The 17693-nt window shown below is 47.1% G+C and overlaps 1 protein-coding gene across 2 annotated transcripts in view; it reads right to left on the minus strand.

Annotated features, from left to right (window-relative positions):
* PTCD3 (pentatricopeptide repeat domain 3) overlaps nt 1-17693 on the minus strand; it is a 43451-nt gene that overhangs the window by 11299 nt on the left and 14459 nt on the right. For both annotated transcript variants that reach the window (XM_056554394.1, XM_056554396.1), the window contains exons 12-17: nt 14363-14445; nt 12222-12366; nt 11975-12025; nt 11002-11088; nt 10444-10472; nt 1760-1866 (exon numbers count right to left, since the gene is read on the minus strand). In XM_056554394.1, coding sequence (XP_056410369.1) covers nt 1760-1866; nt 10444-10472; nt 11002-11088; nt 11975-12025; nt 12222-12366; nt 14363-14445 — 502 coding nt within the window. The remainder of the gene's footprint in view (nt 1-1759; nt 1867-10443; nt 10473-11001; nt 11089-11974; nt 12026-12221; nt 12367-14362; nt 14446-17693) is intronic.

Below are 17693 nucleotides of genomic sequence, written 5' to 3' on the forward strand. Positions count from 1 at the left end.
GGAGTAAGGTGAGGGGACCTCCGTGCGGCGTTATGAATGATCGGATCCCCGCAGCAGCGCTGCGGGCGATCCGATCGTTCATTTTAATCGCGAACTGCCGCAGTTGCCGGGATCTGTATTGATCCCGGCACCTGAGGGGTTAATGGCGGACGCCCGCGAGATCGCGGGCGTCGGCCATTGCCGGCGGGTCCCTGGCTGCGATCAGCAGCCGGGATCAGCCGCGCATGACACGGGCATCGCTTCGATGCCCGCGGTTATGCTTAGGACGTAAATGTACGTCCTGGTGCGTTAAGTACCACCTCACCAGGACGTACATTTACGTCCTGCGTCCTTAAGGGGTTAAAGGGGTACTCCACTGGAAAACATTTTTTTTTTAAATCAACTGGTGCCAGAAAGTTAAACAGATTTGTAAATTACTTCTATTAAAAAATCTTAATCCTTCCAGTATTTATCTGCGGCTGTTATGCTCCACAGCAAGTTGTTTTCTTTTTGAATTTCCTTTCTGTCTGACCACAGTGCTCTCTGATGACACCTCCGTCCATTTTAGGAACTGTCCAGAACAGGATAGGTTTGCTATGGGGTTTGGCTCCTACACTGGACAGTTCTTAAAATGGACAGAGGTGTCAGCAGAGAGCACTGTGGTCAGACAGAAGGAAATTCAAAAAGAAAACAACTTCAGAGGATCATACGACAGCTGATAAGTACTGGAAGGATTAAGATTTTTTTAATAGAAGTCATTTACAAATCTGTTTAAACCTTCTGGCACCAGTCGATTTAAGATATAATGTTTTCCATTGGAGTACCCCTTTAATGATGCCCTTCTCAACCGGTAGAAAGCTATGTACAAGTAGCCTATAACCAACTGGTGATACAGGGGTTGCAATTTTAGGGGAGCTGCTGCATGCCCTTCTTTGCTAGGTAGGAACAGTCTGTGACTACTTCTGCCAGAAGAGATGGAGCTGAATGCCATCAGTTACTACACGGCTTTCAAATAACATACATGGCAGAGAGCAAAACCCATTCATCAGTGCCATTTTTTTTCTTGTCCACGCAATTTGGGTTTATTATACTTAAATGGGCACTGTCACCAACTTTATTTTTTCATATGTTGTAGTACTTATGTACTACAACATATCTGTATTATATTTTCATTATTTATTTTTTCATTTTCAGGGTGAATTTTACGTTTGAAAACCGGCCACTAGGGGGTCTCCCTCCTCAGACCGTTTGCGGCTGGGCAATTGGTCCTAATTCATTTACACTCAGTCAGACAGGCGGGAGCGAGCGTATTGGCTCCCCGGCCACTGGCTGGGAGGCCACTCCTCCCGCACATGTCGTCGCCGCCGCCGCCGCTGCTGCCCGACTCTGCAGTATCAGTAAGTATGGAGGAGAGATGTTTAGGGGAGTTGGTAGTTACAACGGGGGTTGTGGGAGACTGGGGTTCCGGGTTTCAAAACGGGGGGGGGGGGGGGGGGGGGGGGGGTGAAACAGCTGAAGGCACCCTGTGTAGATGAACTAAGGGCGGAAGTGTAGGCCCCAGCAGGCATCAGTGACGTGGTGCCTGCTGGGGAAGTCTGCCTGGTAGGGAGCACACTACCAGGCAGACAAAAAGTTATTTTTAATATAGTAAAAAAAAATTAAAAGCAGGGAGGGGGTTAGGGATAGATGGACAATAGGCAGGGACATAAAAAAAAATATAGAGGATGGTGGCAGCTACCCTTTAAACCCCCATTGGATGAGTCAGTCCCCATATACTCACTAGTAAGCAATCTCCTGAGTAGGCTTTCCTACCAGCCTCCAGTTATCCCCAGTGTTCAGCAGTCTGTGAACATCATAGGCCAAGTCCAGATCTTTGGCTTCCAAGCACTGCAAAGAAGGAAACATTAATACAGTGAGCATGACAAGTGAGCCTGGCACATGTATACCCAGAGAAACTCTTCTACCTCTATGACATTCATCTCTATGATCCACAACATTTATCATGATATTAGCACTGGATTTGCTTTCAGTACTAAGCTTTATTTTATTATAGACTATCCTGTTTAGTGTAAACCAGTATTTCCCAACCAGGGTGCCTCCAGCTGTTGCAAAACTACAACTCCACGCATGCCCGGACAGCCGTTAGCTGTCAAGGCATGCTGGGAGTTGTAGTTTCGCAACAGCTGGGGGCACCCTCATTGGGAAACACTGGTGTACACAGACGTTGGCGTCATAGAAATGTGTGACATGCAGCAAGAAGCCACTGCTGGGTAAATCACTAGGAACATGAATTGACAGCCCTACTCCTGACTAAGCCCCATGTATGTGTTAGTAAATCCTGCATTCATCGAACCATTAACCATTCTAAGGCTGGGCTCACACCACGTTTTTGCAATACAGTTCCCGGATCAGGTTTTTGATAAAAAAAAAAAAAACGGATTCCTCAAAACCTGACTAAACTGTATCAAAGTGTGTGTACAAATTTTAATCTGTATATGGTTTGAAAAATGATGTCTGGTTGGATCTGTTTTTTAAATTTAAAAAAAGTATACGTTTTTAACTTTTCATTCCATTATGAATAAAGTTTCACTTGTTTGATTGAAATTCCAAGAAAAAAACTGTGCAACGTCAAAAACCGGATGGAACCGTATGCACATACGGTTCTGTACAGTTCCCATTGACTCCCATGTTAACAGAAAAACATATACGTTTCAATATGTTTTTTTACCCGGACCAAAAACCACGGTTTTGGGTACAGGAAAAAAAAGGAGATTTTTTAACACTTACCGTAAAATCTCTTTCTCGAAGGATCCATTGGGGGACACAGACAGTGGGTGTATCTTGCTGTCTCTAGGAGGTGTGACACTATGGTGATAAAAAAGTCAGCTCCTCCCAGCAGGATATACCCGCCTTCAGGCCCTGAGCTAGTCAGTTTAAGTTCCAGAGCAATAGGAGGAGACCAATAGGTCAAGGAAAAGCCCAAAACTGTCCGAGAACCAGAAGAAAAAACATAACTGAACACACCCTCGGACAGAGAACCAAGGAAAAAAAACCAAAAAAGGGCGGGAGCTGTGTCCCCCAATGGATCCTTCGAGAAAGAGATTTTACGGTAAGTGTTAAAAAATCTCCTTTTCTCTATCGGCTCCATTGGGGGACACAGACAGTGGGACGTACCAAAGCCGTCCCTTGGGTGGGCAGATAAGTAATCAGGCAGACGGCTGATCCACTGCCGCCTGCAACACCTTACGCCCCAGGGAACCATCAGCCGATGCGAAAGTATGAACCCGATAAAACCTCGAGAAAGTGTGCAAAGACGACCAGGTAGCCGCCTTGCAAATCTGTGAGGCCGAGGCTCTATTCTGGAGAGCCCAGGATGCCCCAACAGAACAAGTGGAATGAGCCACAACCCTGAAAGGAGGAATCTTTCCCCTTACAGCGATAGGCTTCCGAAATGGCAGACCGAATCCACCTAGAAATGGTGGCCTTGGAAGCAGGTTGTCTCTTGCAATGACCTTCCGTCAGGACGAAAAAGGAATCACACTGACGAAAGGAAGAAGTGATGGAGAGATAAGACTGAACAGCCCGAACCACATCCAGCTTGTGCAGTAAGCGCTCCCTAGGATGAGAAGTAGCCGGGCAAAATGACGGGAGGACAATATCCTCATTGAGATGAAAGGCCGAGACCACCTTAGGTAAAAAGGAAGGGTCTGGCCGGAAAACGACCTTGTCCTGGTGAATCACCAGAAACTGAAAACGGCAGGAAAGGGCTGCCAATTCAGAAACCCTCCGGATAGAGGTGATAGCATCCAGAAATGCCACTTTCCAAGAAAGGAGGCGGAGAGACACCTCTCTAATGGGCTCAAAGGGTGCACCCTGGAGGGCACTCAGAACCAAATTCAAGTCCCAAGGGGGAGAAGGTGACCGATAAGGAGGAACAGCGTGCGCCACTCCTTGCAGAAAGGTCCGGACATGAGGATTAGAAGCCAGGGGCCGCTGGAAAAGAACAGTAAGGGCTGAAACCTGACCCTTAAGAGAACTGAGAGACAACCCCAGTTCGAACCCCGACTGCAAAAAGGAGAGAAGACGGGGAACAGAGAAGGTCACCGGGGAGAAGTCTTGTACTTCACACCAGCAAAAATAAGACCTCCAAGTACGGTGGTAAATCCTTGCAGAGGAGGGCTTACGAGCCTTGAGCATGGTGCGAATGACTTGGGAAGAGAACCCGCGGGGCCTCAAAACCGCGGTATCAACCGCCACGCCGTCAAATGCAGCGACTGTAAATTGGGGTGGCAAAAAGGACCCTGAGAGAGCAGGTCCGGACAGAGCGGAAGGCGCAGTGGAGCGTCGTCCAGGAGCCTGACTATGTCGGCGTACCACAACCTTCGGGGCCAATCTGGAGCTACCAGAATGGCGGGGACGCCCTCTGCCTTGAGCTTCCTCAGCACCCTGGGAAGAAGCGGAAGAGGAGGGAACAGATAGGGTAGGGTAAACCCCGCCCATGGAATCACAAGGATTCCATGGCCAGAGCCTGAGGGTCCCGGGACTTGGACACAAACGGAAGGATCTTCCGATTGTGCCGGGATGCGAAGAGGTCCACGTCCGGAATGCCCCAGAGGTCGCAGAGGTGCGCGAAGACCTCTGGATGTAGAGACAACTCGCCGGGGTTCGGTGAGGACCGACTGAGGAAGTCCGCTTCAAAGTTGAGCACCCCCGGGATGTGAATTACCGAAATGGCCGGAACCTTGTTCTCCGCCCAGGAGAGAATCTTGGTTACCTCGGCCATGGCTGCCGAGCTGCGAGTGCCGCCCTGGCGATTTATGTACGCCACGGCCGTGGCATTGTCCGACTGAACGCAGACAGGACGGGACTGAAGATGGGACTCCCAATGAAGAAGACAAGAAGAATCGCCCATAATTCCAATAGGTTTATCGGAAGAAGGGACTCCTGGGGAGACCAGAGTCCCTGAACCGTCCAATCTCTGAACACGCCGCCCCAGCCCGACAGGCTGGCATCCGTTGTAACAACCTGCCAGTGAAGGGGAAGAAACGACCGCCCTTGGAGAAGAAGGGGGGAGCGGAGCCACCAGAGCAGAGACTGACGGACCCTGAGAGAGAGAACAATCTCTCTCGAGGGACAGAGGAGACCTGTCGAGGGACAGAGGAGACCTGTTCCACTGAGAGAGAATCGCCAGTTGGAGGGGACGGTAATGAAACTGGGCAAAAGGTACGGCCTCAATAGTTGCCACCATCCAACCCAGGACTTCCATACAAGTGCGGATGGAGACTGATACCTGGGTCCAAAGGGAGCGGACCCCCGACCGGAGCGCCAGACGTTTGTCCGGCAGAAGACGAATTCGAGCAGAGGCTGTGTCGAAAAGAAGTCCCAGAAAGGTTAGAGACTGGGTAGGATGGAGGACTGACTTGTCCTGGTTGACCATCCGCCCGAAGCGAGTCAGAGTTTGGAGAGTGATGTCCAGATTCTCCAGAGTCTGGGCCCTGGTTGGAGCCTTGATGAGAAGGTCGTCCAGATAGGGTATCACTGAGATTCCCCTCGACCGCAACAGGCCCATCACTGCCGCAAGCACCTTTGTAAAGACCCGAGGAGCCGTGGCTAGACCGAAGGGGAGGGCTACAAATTGAAAGTGCCCCTCCGGAACCGCAAAGCGGAGGTACCGATGATGGCCCGGAAATATTGGCACATGGGAGGTAGGCATCCTTGATGTCCACCGACGAAAGGAACTCCCCTTGTTCCAGGGATGCCACTACCGAACGGAGGGATTCCATTCGGAAGTGGCGGATGAGAAGATGAAGATCGAGATGCTTGAGGTCCAAAATTGGACACACAGAACCGTCCTTCTTGGGGACCACAAAAAGATTTGAATAGAAACCCCGAAAACGTTCCCCTGAAGGAACAGGAACGATAACCCCCTGAAGAAGCAGAGACTGGAGAGCCGCTCGAAACTGCTTCGCCAGAGGAGGAGACCGGGGGGCCCGGGATCGAAAAAAGCGATCCCTCGGAAGGGATGCAAATTCGATTCGATAACCGTTGGACATCACGTCCATGATCCAAGAGTCTTGAATGTGAGAGGTCCAAATGTCTCGAAAAAGTAAGAGATGACCTCCCACCTGAGAAGAAACCACGGGTGGGGGCCTCACTTCATGCAGAAGTGGGCTTGCGGTTGCCTGATTTGGGCGCAAAACGGCCGGACCGGTTGGAGTCCGACTTCCAAGACGGGCAAGCCCGGAACGAGGGAGCCTTCTTGTCCCGCGAGGGCGCCTGCCCAGATCCCTTGTTGGAGCTGGAGGTCCTAAAGGACCGAAAGGAAAAGGCCTTCCTTTGGGAAGTAGGGCGAGCCTTATTTTGAGGTAACAAGGAACTCTTACCTCCCGTTGCCTCGGAGATAATCTCATCAAGGCGTTTGCCAAAAAGATGGCCACCCGTAAAGGGAAGCTCAGTGAGAGATCTTTTGGAAGCGGCATCCGCATTCCAAGCCTCAAGGCACATAGAACGGCGGAGAGCCGCTAGATGACCCACAGCATAGGCAGAACAATGGGCTGCCTGCATGGAAGCTGCGCACAGAAAATCCCCGGCTTTAGAGCATTGGAGAGCCAAAGCAGATAGATCCTCCGGGGGGGATCCCGCTAAGATATCCTGACGGAGCTTTTGGCACCACTCCGACAGGCCCTTGGACACCCATGTGGAGGCGAAGATGGGAAGAAGAGAAGAGCCAGCAGCTTCAGTGTCAAACTTCGCTAAGGATTCTACCTTCTTGTCCGTGGGATCCTTGAAGGCAGCGGCATCTGCCAGAGGCAATGTAGTCGCCTTAGAGATCCGGGAAACTGGTGGGTCCACTGAAGGAGGAGAAACCATCTTAGTGACAAAGACCTTGTCAAATGGATAACGATCTTGAATTGTCTTGATTCCCAGGAACCTCTTGTCTGGATGTTTCCATGCGGTCTCCAGAATGTCGTCAAAGTCAGCTGAACTTCTCAGGTGCTGGCTTAGTATGATGAAAGGATACTCCTGGATTGACATCCGAAGATCCTGGGTCCTCTAAGTGAAAGGTGTCTCTCAGGGCTGTAACCAAAGTCCGGGCGGTCCGGGCGGTCCTCAGAGTTAGATGCTGGCTCGGAAGCCTCGTCCACCAGTTCGCCAGGGGAATGAGAATGGGTAGAGGCAGTCCTGGAGGGGGGTGACTGACTGAGAACGCGGCTCTGGTGTGGCAGAGCGGCGACTCCAACAACGTCCTCTGGAGGAGCTACGTTTGTGCCCAGATGAGAGGGGGGTGGGCCCACGAGGGGAACGCTCACGTCTACTTGAAGACTCAATGGAAGAGTCAGACGAGGCACCCCTAGGACGCTTGTGAGAGCATGAGGATTGTGGAGACGAGGAGCAAGCCCTTCCAGAGGTCCTGCGCAGGGAAGACCCCTTCAAGGCGGACACCACTTCCCGGGAGGCCTCAGCCACCGAGCGGGAGACTTTGTTCAAGTCAGCCATATACTGGGTCAGGGAAGAAACCCAGGCTGGGGGAGCAGCTGCATCCACTGGGACCGAAGGGGCATCAGGGGGTACCAGGGGGTCTGGGGGAGCAGGCAGGACAAGTGGGCTCAGCAGAGCCAGACATTTTGGTATTACAGTGCTTACAGAGATAGTAAGTCACTGAAGTTCCAGGTCTCTGTTTAGAGGGAGGAACAGCTCTGGGTACGGACATAATGAGGGAAAAGAAGGGAGATAGGAACTTTCTCACCCTAGTCTGTGTCCCCTGTCAGCTGCAGTGAGGAGACTCGCTCTGTGCGGCTAGAGAGAGAGAAATGGCCAGCCAATAGGAAGAGAGGGGCATGCCTGAAGCAAGGCACTAAGTAAATGCCCCCTTCCTACTTAAATTCGCGCCCATGGCGCTGATTGGAGGCAGCTTCGCGCCTCTGAGCTCTCCCAGCCCCGTGGGCGAAGCCACAGACCGTCCGGGAGAACTGTCATGGCGCCCGCTCCTTGCCCCGAGCGCACCTGTCGCTCGTTTGTGCGCTCGGGGGGGGGAATAGGGCGGGCGGCCAGCGCCGGCAGAGACTGCTGGTGAAAAGAAGTAAGCCGGCGCAGAAGCGCCCGGCTAATAGCAGCGCTGCAGCTGTCAGCCGCTTATAAGGCGCTGCCGGCAAAGTGAAACTAAGCCGGTGCTGAGAGCGCCCAGCCCGGGACAGCACCGCCGCTGACAGCCGCGTATAAGGCGCTGTGAGAGACAAAGTTAAACACGCACACAAGTGAAGTGCCGGAATAAGGCACTATGGACCCAAGCACACACACACACAAAGTGAAGTGTCCTCTATATGATGCCCCTTCAGGTGCCACTGCTCCCCCAAAAATAAAGTGCAGCCTGTAATAAAATGCAGCCCCTGTAAGTTAGCCCCAAAAACTAAAGGGTGGGTCAAAACAGGGGGTCTCCAGCTGCTGCGAGTCCGTACCTGTGGAGATAAAAGGGAGAAGTACTTACCTCAGTCAGAATAACTCCCCTACTGGAGTCTTCAGTGAAGTCTTCAGTCAGCATTAGTTACCTGCATCACACCTGGCCGCTATGCCCGAGCGAGGCGAGCAGTGAAATAGGGGGACCCGGACCCGTGAGGTACCACCCAAGCGCTGACCGTTGGCAAGGGGGGGGGTTAACAGCGCATATAGGCAATGTCTGTGCCCCCTCACTCGCAATGAGGAAACTGGGAACCGCAGTCCTTGAGTCCCCACCTGAAGACAGAAAAGAAAAGGAATAAAAAACTAACACGTCCCTAACTAGGAAAACAAAAAAATTAGAAGGCCTGGTCCACGTCCACCTCCTTCAGACACTAAGCTGAAACTGACTAGCTCAGAGCCTGAAGGCGGGTATATCCTGCAGGGAGGAGCTGACTTTTTTTTATCACCATAGTGTCACACCTCCTAGAGACCACAAGATACACCCACTGTCTGTGTCCCCCAATGGAGCCGAAAAAAAAAAAAAAATAATAACTAACAAAACCGTACAAGACACAAAACGGATGCATCTTTTGGCATACGGTTTTCAATGGACAGGCAAAGCATACGGTTTTCAATACGGTTCCGTACGGTTTTCAAATTGAAAACGTATATGGGAACTGTATTGAACAAATGTGGTGTGAACCCAGCCTAACCCAGAACTAGTGCAATTGTGTAAGGTGGTCAGAAACTGATTTATAGAGCTCAGAAAATGACCTGAGAGAGAAACAGTTTGTTCAAAAAACAGTAGGAAGGGAGCCAAAAAGGAAAACACCAACAATGGCTTGAGCCTGGGAAGAAAAACAAGAACTACTATGTGACCTGCCTAGCGCACAGTGCCTTGCATCATAGGAATCCATGGTATGAACCTAGGAGAAAAAGTGTGCAGCCATGTGTCCAGGAGGCAGCCATGCAGACTTAGGAAACAGATGCTCGATGGCAGCCCAGCTAGAAAGTCCCCATAGCTCGAGAAGAGTGAGCTGTTCTAGTAGTTTTCCTAGATAGCAGACTTTATTAAGCGAGTGATGGTGCCCTATGTAACAGGAAGACTCCCTGTGAGTACCTTCCAGGACCACAAATTAAGAGTCTGGACATCAAACATGCCATTCAAGATAGACGCGAATGGCCTGAACAACGTCCAGAATATGAGGAGTCCATTTCCAAGGATGGGAAGGAGACTGGCAGAAGAAAACGAGTATAATGATGTGAAAAGGGAACATCCCCTTATGTAGAAAAGAGAGAGCGGGATGCAGGCCAACCTTTGTCCTTGTGAATGAGCAGGAAGGGAACGAGCTGCCAGTTCAGAAACCCAGCAGATGGAAGTATGAGCAACAAGAAAGGTGACTTTCCGGAAAAAGGAGCTTTAGAAAAATATTGCGCAAGTGTTCAAAGAGGGAGGACTGAAGAGCATGGAGGACAAGACTAAGAAGCCAAGGCTCAGCCATGCCCTGAAATAACTGAAGACTGTTTCTCACCAGGAGAGGCTGCATCGGTGATGGCGATAAGTGAGTGTAGAGGAAAGGACTCAGACGGAGGGAGGGGGAAGTCAGCCATCTGAGGAGTTCCTGAGGAACCTGGGAGGGCACTTGTCTTATACCCACAGTGCTATGTCCCCCAGTGCATTCAATGAGAATTATGAGCTTCTTATAGGTTTTATAGAGATTTGTATAATCAAGATTGTTGCAAAACCCTATTAGGTCTCTGCATATGCTGCTGCTGCTAGTAAGTGTTCTCTCCCATCCCAGGTGTTTGCTTTATGGCACCACTACAGGATAATGTCTCCTGAGCTACTGCAAGGGTGTGCTACAGAGAACCAGGGGTGCAAGAGCTCCTATTCTCTCCATTTCTAATGTATGGGAGACATCATAGCAGCTATTCTACACCCATTGTGGAGCTGAGCAGAAGCAAACCTGACAACTACACATAAGTTATAACACAGCATTTAGTCTGAGAAGTCTAAAGTTTACTCACCACTCTCATGGCTTCGCTGAAAAATAAAACTAAAAAGAGAGAAAAAAAATGTTTTATAAATGCTATAAAAGACTGATGGTATACATAGGCAAAGACGTTTCCTCATGTGAACCCAGACATTCTGATCTCGAGCATGCTAAACCACTGTCATAAGAAAAGCATGCGGAATGGAATAAGCAGGTAATATCTGGCCTCTTGTATGTCACAGCGTATGCCCAGTATGTAAACTAAATTGAACGTTTAGAGCTCTGTAGATCCTGTAAACCCATTTGTAGTTCAGCTGTTTGTGCAACAGAGGTCTCCTCCTTTTAAAGTCCCTAGCAGGATTGTACTACCTATATACAAATGTAGTAAAGCTGCTGTCTGGTTTTAGTTTCCACAAGCCTGCCAGCTCACATTAAACTTCCTGCACCCCTTCTTTTTTCTTTCATAGCAGAGACTACTTGGGTAAAAGAGTGCAGAGGCTGCTGTGATCACAGGAATTAACTAACTCTGATCACAATCACAAAATGCCTTTTTTAACCACAGCAATAAAAAAAATATCCAAACACAACATACGGTCATCTGGATCCTTGGCTGTAAAGCTCTTTCCTCGCACCTGCTCCAGGATAGAGGCCAACAGTTGTGATTGGCTCAGTAAATCACCTGCAAAGATAGGACATAATTTAATGTACCTGTCAGCAGGAAATCAGGGGTGTAAGAAAAATGGATAGATAGGGCTAGTAATCAGGGTTTTAGGCATATTTCATATTTTTAAATCTCAATAGTCCTATCAAGTGCCGAGATATAAAGCTTTTTGTTATTTAAGTGAGGTTTAAAAGCTCAAGGGGGGAGGTGTTCTGCAGCACAAGAAAGAGCGCATGCATGTTCAAAACATGTCCCCTTTATCTAGTGCCTGTTAAACAGAGTAGGCAAATGCAAGCGGCCAGTGAGCGGTAAGACATGGATTGGACTTACATGCAATAAGTAAAAAGTTACAGAACAATACTAAGTAGTGGTGCCAGTGATGGCATTATTTGCCCATAGCAGCCAATAATAAAAAGGCAATGGCCAGTCATGTACAGTGAGCTGTGTGAGGATTGGCTGCATTGGTCATAAGACTAACCATATTTTCATTTTCATACAGATTGTACAGTAGAAAAGTTTTTTTCCCCCCAAAATTATGGATTTTCCCAAGGTAAAAGTTTGTAAAAGCATTAAGCAGTCGATAAAGCTTTAATGCAGGAACGATGATATCACCTAGGGTATGAGACCTGTAATGCCGACTTCACACTACAGAATTTACGAGAGAAATTCTGTTTTGAAATTCCGCTCAGAAATTTGGGTGTAGCAACGGGATTCTGCTGTACAGTGCACACTACAGAGTTTTTGCTCTGAAAATCCCCTTGAAAAATTCCGCCACAACTCTGAACTTGTTCAATGTTTTGACGGATCTCCGATCTGCAGACCTTCTAAGGGGACTGAAAGGTCTGAGCTGGTCAGCGGTGCCTGCACATAGGAATATCCGGCCGGAAAGTATTTCTGTACTCACCTGGTTTATAAAACACTCCCAACAAATGGCTGTATGTGGAAAGGCTTGGTTCTAAAAGAAAACACATTTTAACTCAGTGTAAGCAAAGATTTCACGTATGTTACAACCAGGAGCATCACATAATACAGTAGTGGATAGTCTGGAATTATTATTAAGTGATTCTGCAATACCAGACATAGGAGGAGCATCCACCAGCAATGGCTTCCTCCATGCTCAGTCCCAGAACAGACAGCCCATATTGTCCTACCTATATTAAGTGCTTTCATCTCCATTAGGGTCTGCATTGCCATGCCTTTCACTGCTGAGCCCATCTTGCGTAAGCTCTTCATGACGGAATTGAAGGTTAGTAAGTTTGGTTTAACATTTTGTTGCACCATGTGGTTTAGTAGGTCCTGGAAAATAAAATAGGATTGAGCAACAATTTATGGAATGAGCCAGAGACCAACCTATCCTTAATAAATAATAAAATGTATTTATATAGCACTAACACATTCCGCAGCACTGTACAATTCTGAGAATACTTCGACAATCAGGCATTACAGAATTGTTTAAACAAGAGCGTGTGAAGTATTATGATTTATGAGAAATGGGGTTGTGACAAAAGGAATAAGGTGCTTTATATGTATAATGGTCCAGCCATCATATATAAATGGGATTGTGCACATAGGTGTAGATGGAGAGTATGGGAACCCATTTAGGAAATGTTATAAGCCTTATTAAAAGAGATTCGCTTTCAGGGTTTGCTCAATACTGTGGGTGTTGGGAATGAGTCTAAGGGTTTGGGTATAGCATTCAAGAGAACAAATGCAGCATGGGCAAAGAGACAGAAGTGAGAGGTTCAGATTGTAGCTTTTAGATTGTAAGCTGAACATAGAGCAAGTGTAACCTTATTATAGTTATAGGTAGCTTCAAGGCAGCTCCAACAGTGCAGGTTTGGCAAATCCTGTTGTGTAATGTGCCCCGCTCCACAGAAAAACTGCTATTGGTGGGGGTTGGGGGTACTTGACCGCTGGGACCCTTGTGATCTCCTGCCCAGCTCCCCAGCTGTCCCCATGCACGGAGCTGTGTCGACCACCGCCCTCCATGCATCTCTATGGGAGAGACAGAGATACACGAGTACAGCGCTTTGGCTCTCCCATGCAGATGCCGGTGTAGGGAGAGCTGGGGCGTTATGCAAAAGATTGCAAGGGGGTCCCTACGGCCAGACACCCTGCGATATGACACTTATCCCCTATTCAAAAATAATAAATCTGTATAACCCTATAACGTATGTTATCCAGATCTGCTTGGAATAAAATCTGAAAACCTACACCTTGCTGGACTGGAACTTCTTTGTTGGCATGGTCCACCTACTATGTTATGGGCCCAATTTGAGGCTCCTTACTCCATCCATAGGTGACAAATTTGATTTCATGTATCTTTCTTTTACACACACATACTTATACCATTATATTTGAGGGGAGGTTGAGTGTGTTCAACTTTTCCTTACATCCCATATACTACAATGGAAAGTAACCAGGCATGCTGCAACAATAAGCTATACAGCAGAGGCACAGAAACCCTGCCCTCAGGTTAAGCAAAGACTCCTCCCACAGGAGATAACAGGAGGTCCGAGCGGTCAGCTCCAGGCCCCCCGATCATACACTTATCTATAATGTGGAAAGGGGATAAGGGGATAAGAATCTGACAGCTAGTTCAACCGCATTAAACCCAGTATACTGTGTTATAGTGCAGGTGAAGAGCTGTAAAATGAGGGATTACTCACTAAAATATGTGCATTAGGTGCTGTGTTCTTATTGTAAATAGTTTAATTCCTAATGCACCCCAGTGCGCATTGGAGCCGGATGGCTCCTACATAATCCCCTGTCAACCCCACCGTGCTCCTCCCCCTACAAAACCTCCCCCCCGGGTTCCCGTGTCGTATCTTCCCCTAAGGATGGAAAAAGAACCACAGCATAGAAAAATAGTGCAATAGGATGTTTGATCCGTACATACATCCACCCCCTTATTATGCCAATTAAGGCAGCGGGTGAGCGCTTTATGAAGGGGGTGATGCCGACTGGGAATATGTAGGAGACAGGGGAACTCAACGAGCCGGCTACCTGCCTCCAATGCGTTCTGGACTGCATTAGGAATTAGACTATTAACGCTGCACCTAGTGAATGTATTTCGGTGAGTAATCCCTCATTTTACAGCTCTTCACCCGCTCTGTAACCTAGTATACTGGGTTTAGTGTGGGTGAACTAGCTGTCAGATTCTTTTTAAAGGAAGATTTGGGACCTCTCCATGCAAATTAGATGGTTGATCATTTCTGCAAAAATGAATGGGTTCTTCCATCAAGCTAGGGTGTACCGTCAGGAAAGCTACAAGGTCTGTGACAGCTCTTACCACAATCAGGGCAGACTTCTCATTCATCTCCTTTTTAGTCTCTGGAGCAGCTAATATCAATGCATTGAAAGTCCACACATCTCCTGTAGGGCAGAAGAACACATTATCCAGGTTTAAGTCTTTTTAAATAGGCATAAAATATGTGCAATTTTTAGCTCACCTTCCACACTGTGGTGCTTGGATCCGCACCCAGCTCAGTGCTAACGGTGACAGGAACAAAGAGGCAGCGACCCAGCACGTCAAACAAACTTGCAGCTTTATTGGTAATTGTAGCAAAAAACACACAGGTAAAATCGTTCACTTCAGCATCATACGCGTTTCAAGCGTATCGGTGACATCATGATTCTGTCAGGTGAGGATTTTATGTGGACTGAAGCGGGTGGAGACCAATTACAGAATTTACAGTAGTTCTCTCCGGACATTCATGCCAAAAGGCGCACGGGTGCCAGAGTGAACTGCCAATATGCTTCTCTATCAGCCAACTTCCTTCTAATGCACCCTTTGCACACAGCAATACCAAAGTGCTCAATCCCATATATTCTGAAACCAGAAATATTACCATTAGGAATTGTTTGAAAATGCTGAGATGCCGCTGATTTACTACGTACACTGGTGTTATCAATATCATTAATGTGCTCTAAAGCACAAATTTTAAATTTTCGAGTGGTATAACCAACATACTTTATTTGACTGTAAAGTTAGTGTAGTTCATAATATAGTGTCTGTACCTGTGTGTGACGGTTTTCTCACAATTCTTCTGTGATTTTCACTCCAATATTTATTTTTAGCAGCATACAAAATTACTGTTGTCTCAGATTTTTCCCAGGCAGCAATGCGGCAGACACATGATGACAGGGAGCCTGTCTGCTTCAATGGGTGGAGCGATCGCTTGGTGGGAGAGAGATGAATCTGCAACTAATGCAACAGCTGTAGGCACCCTGATTGAAAACCACAGGTCTTTTGAATGGATGCAGCTTATTTATGTTTCAATGGGTGGTGTGGCTGATGTGTGGGAGGGAGGATAATTAAATTATGGGATTTGTAGAAAACTGAAACAGAAATACCAGTTCATAAAAAGCTAGCCACAGCGTTATGGTAATCTCACAACATAGCCATTTAGCCCCAAGACAAGAGCAGTTCCTTCCTAAGCATGTCCATTACTGTCTGGCAGGTACGTACTAAAATCACCTTATGGTGGATAACCCCTTTAACCCCTTAAGGACTGAGCCCTTTTTCACCTTAAGGACTCGGCCATTTTTTGCAATTCTGACCACTGTCACTTTAAACATTAATAACTCTGGAATGCTTTTAGTTATCATTCTGATTCAGAGATTGTTTTTTCGTGACATATTCTACTTTAACATAGTGGTAAAATTTTGTGGTAACTTGCTTCCTTTCTTGGTGAAAAATCCCAAAATTTTATGAAAAATTTGAAAATTTTGCATTTTTCTAACTTTGAAGCTCTCTACTTGTAAGGAAAATGGATATTCCAAATAATGTTTTTTTTTATTCACATTTCCAATATGTCTACTTTATGTTTGCATCATAAAATTGACGTGTTTTTACTTTTGGAAGACACCAGAGGGCTTCAAAGTTCAGCAGCAATTTTCCAATTTTTCACAAATTTCAGGTTTGAAGTGGATTTGAAGGGTCTTCATATTAGAAATACCCCACAAATTACCCCATTATAAAAACTGCACCCCCTAAAGAATTAAAAATGACATTCAGTCAGCGTTTTAACCCTTTAGGTGTTTCACAGGAATAGCAGCAAAGTGAAGGAGAAAATTCAAAATCTTAATTTTTTACACTCGCATGTTCTTGTAGACCCAATTTTAGAATTTTTGCAAGGGGTAAAAAGGAGAAAATTTTTACTTGTATTTGAAACCCAATTTTTCTCGAGTAAGGACATACCTCATATGTCCATGTAAAGTGTTCGGCGGGCGCAGTAGAGTGCTCAGAAGGGAAGGAGCGACAAATTGTTTTTGGGGGGCATGTCACCTTTAGGGGAACATAACAAGGGGTAAAGTGAACCTTAATACCCCACAGGTGTTTCACGACTTTTGCATATGTAAAAAAAAAAATACTTTTTTTCCCTAAAATGCTTGGTTTCCCAAAAGTTTTACATTTTTAAAAAGGGTAATAGCAGAAAATACCCACCAAAATTTGAAGCCCAATTTCTCCCGATTCAGAAAACACCCCATATGGGGGTGAAAAGTGCTCTGCTGGCGCACTACAGGTCTCAGAAGAGAAGGAGTCAAATTTGGCTTTTTGAAAGCAAATTTTGCTCTGGGGCATGCCACATTTAGGAAGCCCCTATGGTGCCAGAACAGCAAAAAAAATAAAAAAAAACACATGGCATACCATTTTGGAAACTAGACCCCTTGGGGAACGTAACAAGGGGTAAAGTGAACCTTAATACCCTACAGGTGTTTCACAACTTTTGCATATGTAAAAAAGAAAAATCTTTTTTTCCCAAAATGCTTGTTTTCCCAAAAATTTTACATTTTTAAAAAGGGTAATAGCAGAAAATACCCCCCAAAATTTGTAACACAATTTCTCCCGAGTACGGCAATACCCCATATGTGACCCTAAACTGTTGCCTTGAAATAAGACAGGGCTCCAAAGTGAGAGCGCCATGCGCATTTGAGGCCTGAATTAGGGATTGCATAGGGGTGGACATAGGGGTATTCTACGCCAGTGATTCCCAAACAGGGTGCCTCCAGCTGTTGTATAACTCCCAGCATGCCTGGACAGTCAGTGGCTGTCTGGTAATACTGGGAGTAGTTGTTTTGCAACAGCTGGAGGCTCCGTTTTGGAAACCGTGGCGTACCAGACGTTTGTCATTTTTATTGGGGAGGGGGGCTGTGTAGGGGTATGTGTATATGTAGTGTTTTTTACTTTTTAATTTATTGTGTGTTAGTGTAGTGTAGTGTTCTTAGGGTACAGTCACACAGGCGGGGGTTCAAAGTAGTTTCTCGCTGGCAGTTTAAGCTGCGGCAGAAAATTTGCCGCAGCTCAAACTTGCAGTCAGATACTTACTGTAAACCTCTGCCCATGTGAGTGCACCCTGTACGTTCACATTGGAGGAGGGGGGGGGGGAACATCCAGCTGTTGCAAAACTACAACTCCCAGCATGTATGGTCTATCAGTGCATGCTGGGAGTTGTAATTATGTAACAGCTGGAGGCACACTGGTTGTGGAACACCGAGTTTGGTAACAAACTCAGTGTTTTGCAACCAGTGTGCCTTCAGCTGTTGCAAAAGCTACAACCCCCAGCATGTACGGACAGCAGAAGGGCATGCTGGGTCTTGTAGTTATGCAACAGCTGGAG

Source organism: Hyla sarda, chromosome 1 (assembly GCF_029499605.1).
Source record: "Hyla sarda isolate aHylSar1 chromosome 1, aHylSar1.hap1, whole genome shotgun sequence".
In the NCBI taxonomy this organism is placed as follows: domain Eukaryota; kingdom Metazoa; phylum Chordata; class Amphibia; order Anura; family Hylidae; genus Hyla; species Hyla sarda.